Source organism: Arachis hypogaea, chromosome 13 (assembly GCF_003086295.3).
Source record: "Arachis hypogaea cultivar Tifrunner chromosome 13, arahy.Tifrunner.gnm2.J5K5, whole genome shotgun sequence".
Lineage (NCBI taxonomy): Eukaryota > Viridiplantae > Streptophyta > Magnoliopsida > Fabales > Fabaceae > Arachis > Arachis hypogaea.
Genome location: NC_092048.1, coordinates 34,871,112 through 34,876,851, shown reverse-complemented (window position 1 = coordinate 34,876,851; position 5,740 = coordinate 34,871,112). Strand labels below are relative to the sequence as shown.

Genomic DNA, 5,740 nt, shown 5'->3' with positions numbered 1-5,740 from the left:
GCACCACAAAGTCAGTGGGAAAGGCGAATGGCCCAACCCTGACAATCATGTCTTCAATCACGCCTGATGGGTATTTAATGGAGCCATCAGCAAGTTGGAAACATATCCGGGTTGGTTTGACTTCTTCAGTCAAACCAAGCTTTCTGATAGTGGATGCAGGTATTAGGTTAATACTTGTCCCAAGATCACATAAAGCTGTCTTGGTGCAATTACTCTCTAATGTGCATGGTATCATGAAGCTCCCGGGATCTTTAAGCTTTTCTGGGAAGCTTTTCAGAATGACTGCACTGCATTTTTCAGTGAGGAGAACTCTTTCAGTTTCTCTCCAATCCTTCTTATGACTCAAGATCTCTTTCATGAACTTGGCATAAGAAGGTATTTGCTCAAGTGCCTCTGCAAATGGAATCTTTATCTCAAGAGTCCTGAGATAGTCTGCAAAGCGAGCAAATTGCTTATCCTGCTCCTCTTGGCGGAGTTTTTGAGGATAAGGCATCCTAGCTTTGTATTTCTCAACCTTGGTTGCTGTAGGTTTATTCCCTACAGAAGTGGTTGGGGAAGCCTTTTTAGAGGGGTTGTTATCAGTACTTGTGTATGTCTGATCCCTTACTGGCGTTTGAATGCCAGGGGTGGAAGCTGGATTGGCATTGGACGCCAACTCCTTACCTGTTCCTGGCATTTGAACGCCAGAACTGAGCTTCCTTTGGGCGTTTAACGCCAACTCCTTGCTTGTATGTGGCGTTTGAACGCCAGAACCGAGCATGGGTTGGGCGTTTAACGCCAGCTCTCCATCCTTTTCTGGCGTCTGAGCGCCAGAATCATTCCTCTCTGGGCTCTTACTGTCCTCAGAGGGATTCTGGATGATATTTTGCTCATTTCTTGGCTTCCTGCTGCCTTGAAGTGAGGTATTTAATGTTTTCCCACTTCTTAATTGAATTGCTTGACATTCTTCTGTTATTTATTTTGATAACTGCTGTTCTGTTTGCCTCAACTGTACTTCCAGATTTATATTAGCCATTCTTGTGTCTTGTAGTATCTCCTTGAATTCGGCCAGCTGTTTTGTTAGAAAGTCCAATTGCTGATTGAATTCAGTAATTTGTTCTGCAGGACTGAGTTCAGCAGTTACTGTTTTAGCCTCTTCTTTCATGGAAGATTCATTGCTTAGGTACAGATGCTGATTTCTGGCAACTGTATCAATAAGCTCTTGAGCCTCTTCAATTGTCTTTCTCATATGCAGTGGCGGATCCACGGGGGGACCTAAGGTGGCCATGGTCCCCCCCAAATTTTTTAAAAAAAAATAGTAAATAGTAATAATTAATAATATTAAATATTTTTATATATAATATTAAAAAATATAAGTTACAAAATTTTATAAATTAAAATAACTAAAAACTGCACTATGTATTGGATATTTGAATTATTGTTGCTCTTGTTAACAAATAGTCCATTCTAATAATTAATAAAAATGGTTCTATTATACTAGCCCAAGCCCATACTATTAATTAAAGTAACCCTAGTACATTTTTCAAATATTTGTTTCAAACCATGAGAGGCATCAGCGCCACTTTTCTCTCTCTTTTAGTGGTTCCCAAACTTTTGGTCTTCTACTCTTCTCATTCTAATTTTCCTTCCATACTAAAACAAAACATATGAAGAAAAACCATTGAAGAGAAGTGAACAACAAAATTAACCATTGAATGAACAACAAAGATTCAAAGAGGTATATTTCAATTTTTTTTAAGTTAATAACAATGTCAAGTATTATTTATATTATTTATTTAAAATAATTAATTTATTTTTTTTATAATGGACAGTGTTCAAAGATTGAAGTGAGGACAAAACTCAATAGAATTATTTTTTGGTGAGACTTGGAACAAAAAAATAATCAGGTAAATCAATAACTTTATTTTTGGTTATTATATATTTGTGTTTCTAAAATTATTTGTTATTACTCAATAGGTTTAATATTTTTTTTTAAGAAAATAATATATATGCAATTATTTTTGTTTTTTTTTTGTTAGATTGTTCAAGTTAAGTTAAAAATGTCAAAGATGAAAACAATTCACTCATTTTTCAAGAGAAAAGAGAGAATATATGATGAACAAAATTCAGCTTCAGATTCTTTGAGTAATGTTCAAAATATTATTGAACAACCTGTGACACAACTTGTTGAGCAAGATATTCAACCCCCTGCTTCCAAAATAACAAGGACTGAAATAGATCAAGTTAATATTGATACATTGATGCGTGATCCCGGAAAGCGTCCGCAAATTTGGAATTATCCTATCAATCAACAAGATGAAATCCGTAGAGCATACATAAAGTTTGGACCATATCAATTTATTATGGATGAGTACCCTCTTTCTGGTCTAGAAAGTCATCCTCGTCGTTTCAAAGCTCATTGGTTTAAGATTTTTTCTTGGCTAGAATATTCGCCAGAAGTGGATGCTGCAATTTGTCTTCCATGCTATTTATTTTCTACAAAATCAAGTCCATTCACATCAGGAGGATTTCGCAATTGAAAAAAAGTGAATAATGGAAAGGATTGTGCATTTTTATCTCATGTGGGTAAATCTCTTAATTCTCCTCATAATATTGCTGTTAAGTCTTGTAAAGATTTGCTTAATCAATTATGTCACATTGACAAAGTATTGGCTAAGCAAAGCTCACAACAAGTTTTAAGCAATAGATTGCGTCCTAAAGCCTCTATTGATACTGTCAGATGGTTAACATTTCAAGCTTGTGCTTTTAGGGGACGTGACGAGAGTCATGAGTCTCAGAATCGAGAAAATTTTCTTGAAATGTTAAAATTATTAGCTTCTTACAATAAAGAAGTGGATGCAGTTGTTTTGGATAATGCTCCTCAAAATGCAATATACACATCACCTTCTATTCAAAGGGAAATTCTACATGTTTTGCTAGAAAGGTGCAAAATGAAATTCGCAATGAGATTGGTAATGCAAAGTTTTGTTTGATTGTTGATGAAGCTAGAGATGAATCTAGAAGAGAACAAATGGCACTTGTTGTTAGATTTGTTGATAAGCATGGATTTGTCAAAGAAAGGCTAATAGATGTTGTTCATGTCAAAGATACTACTTCTGCTACTCTAAAACAAGAGATTTGCTCTGCATTATCTCATCACAATCGCAACATTCAAAATGTTTGAGGTCAAGGGTATGACGGAGCTAGTAATATGCGTGGAGAGTGGAAAGGGTTACAAGCTTTAATTATTCAAGAATGTCCTTATGCATATTATGTTCATTGCTTTCTCATCAATTACAGCTAGCTCTTGTTGCTGCGGCTAAAGAAGTTGTTGATGTTCATGCTTTTTTCCAAAGTTTGAGTAATATTATCAATGTTGTGTGCTCTTCTTGCAAACGCAATGATGAATTACGATCTGCTTATGCAACTGAAATTTCCCATTTAGTTGCAACTAATCAAATTGAAACAGGAAGGGGAGCAAATCAAATTGGCACATTAAAAAGATCAGGAGATACCAGGTGGAGCTCTCACTTCAACTCAATTTGTAGCCTTTTACGTATGTTTGGAGCAACAACTTCAGTTCTGGAAGATTTGGCTACTAATGGATCTACATATTCTCAACGTGGTGATGCTACTTATGCTCTTAAATCTTTATTATCATTTGATTTTGTTTTCATTTTGCATATGATGAAAGAAATCATGGGAATCACTGATAAACTTTGTCAAGCATTGCAACAAAAATCTCAAGACATTTTGAATGCTATGCATCTGGTTTCTAGTACAAAGTCATTGATTCAACAGTTAAGAGATAATAGTTGGAGAGCACTTTTGGAGAAAGTTAGTTCTTTCTGCAATGATCATGCTATTCAGATACCTGATATGGGTGCTTTTTTTAGTGACATAATTCGGTCTCGTCGTAAAAAGGATGTTGTCACTGTTGAACACCACTATCGTGTTGACATTTTTACTAGCGTGATAGATTTTCAATTGAAAGAGCTAAATAGTAGATTTAGTGAGCAAGCATCCGAGCTCCTCATATTGAGTACATCTTTAGATCCTAAAGATGCTTTCAAGTTATTCAGTGTTTGCAACATATGCAATCTTGTAAAGAATTTCTATTCTTTAGATTTTTCTGAGCAAGAAAAGATTCAATTGGATTATGAGTTATAACATTATGAACTTGATGTGGTTAAAGCTCCAGATTTTCAGAATTTGTCTACTCTTGCTGAATTGTGTCAAAAATTGACAGAGACAGGAAAATCAAATATATATCCTTTAATTGATAGATTAATTCGTCTTGTTTTGACTCTTCCTGTGACAACAGCAACAACTGAACGGGCCTTTTCAGCTATGAAGATTATTAAAACAAGGCTTCGAAACAAGATGGAAGATGAATTTTTAGCAGATTGTATGATTGTATATATTGAAAAGGAAATTGCTTCAAAATTCACTTCAGAGATGATAATTGATGATTTTAGTTCCATGAAGCATCGTCGAGCAAGTTTAAAAATATCAAAATCTTAAAGTATGTCCCCCTCTTATGAAATTTCTGGTTCCGCCACTGCTCATATGTATAGATCCACCAGCTGAGTGATCTAGAGAAATTTGAGCTTTCTCTGTAAGCCCATAATAGAAGATGTCTAACTGCACCCATTCTGAAAACATTTTAGAGGGGCATTTTCTTAGCATCTCTCTGTAACTCTCCCAGGTATCATAAAGAGATTCATTATCTCCTTGTTTAAAGCCTTGGATGTCCAGCCTTAGCTATGTCATCCGTTTTGGAGGGAAGTATTGATTCAGGAATTTTTCTGACAGCTGTTTCCATGTCCTTATGCTAGCTTTAGGTTGGTTATTTAACCACCTCTTAGCTTGGTCTTTTACAGCGAATGGAAACAGTAATAATCTGTAGACATCCTGATCTACTTCCTTGTCATGTACTGTGTCAGCAATTTGTAAAAACTGTGCCAGAAACTCTGTAGGTTCTTCCTGTGGAAGACCAGAATACTGGCAACTTTGCTGCACCATGATAATGAGCTGAGGATTCAACTCAAAGCTACTGACTCCAATGGAGGGTATACAGATACTGCTCCCATATGAAGCAGTAGTGGGGTTAGCATATGACCCCAGAGTCCTTTTGGACTGTTCATTTCCACTTAGGTCTATGATGGAGAAAAGGGAATTGATGTGAATTGCAATAAAAATATATTTTTATTTTTATTTTTATTTTATAAAAAGAGAATGAATAAAAAAATGAAATAAAATAACTAGAAATTAAATATAGATTTCAAAAATTAAGAATAAAAAATTTAAAACTAAAATAATTACTTAATTAAGGAGATTTGAACAACTTTGGATATGATTTTTGAAAAAGATTTTAAATTTTGAAATAGAAATCTGAATTTTAAAAGCAATTTTCGAAAATTCACTTTAAAATAGAGAGAAAAGATATATTTTTTTATTTTTGAATTTTATGATGAAAGAGAAAAATACACAAAAGACACACAACTTAAAATTTTTAGATCTAATGTTCCTTATTTTCGAAAATTTTGGAGGGAAACACCAAGGAACACCAAACTTAAAAATTTTAAGATCAAAACACAAGGAAGACTCAAGAACACTTTAAAGACTCACAAGAACAACAGGAACATGAAGATAGAACACCAAACTTAAAATTTTTAGAAAACCAAAATAAAATTTTCGAAAACTAAAGAAAAATCAACAAGAAAACACCAAACTTAAAGTTTGGCACAAGATTTATTCA

General features: G+C 34.3%; 1 protein-coding gene across 1 annotated transcript; it reads left to right on the top strand.

The window, feature by feature from the left end:
• The first annotated feature begins 3,010 nt into the window (after positions 1-3,010).
• Positions 3,011-4,115, top strand: LOC112733501 (uncharacterized). The gene is made up of 3 exons (XM_025782470.1): positions 3,011-3,157; positions 3,280-4,052; positions 4,106-4,115. Exons 1-3 carry the CDS (start codon positions 3,011-3,013, stop codon positions 4,113-4,115), a joined length of 930 nt encoding a protein of 309 aa, XP_025638255.1.
• Positions 4,116-5,740: the final 1,625 nt, after the last annotated feature.

Excerpts from the sequence above, each read along its gene's own strand:
- LOC112733501 (XM_025782470.1), top strand. The coding sequence starts at position 3,011 with ATGGCACTTGTTGTTAGATTTGTTGATAAGCATGGATTTGTCAAAGAA. Across the intron at positions 3,158-3,279 it reads ACAATCGCAACATTCAAAAT|CTAGCTCTTGTTGCTGCGGC; the intron begins GTTTGAGGTCAA and ends CATCAATTACAG.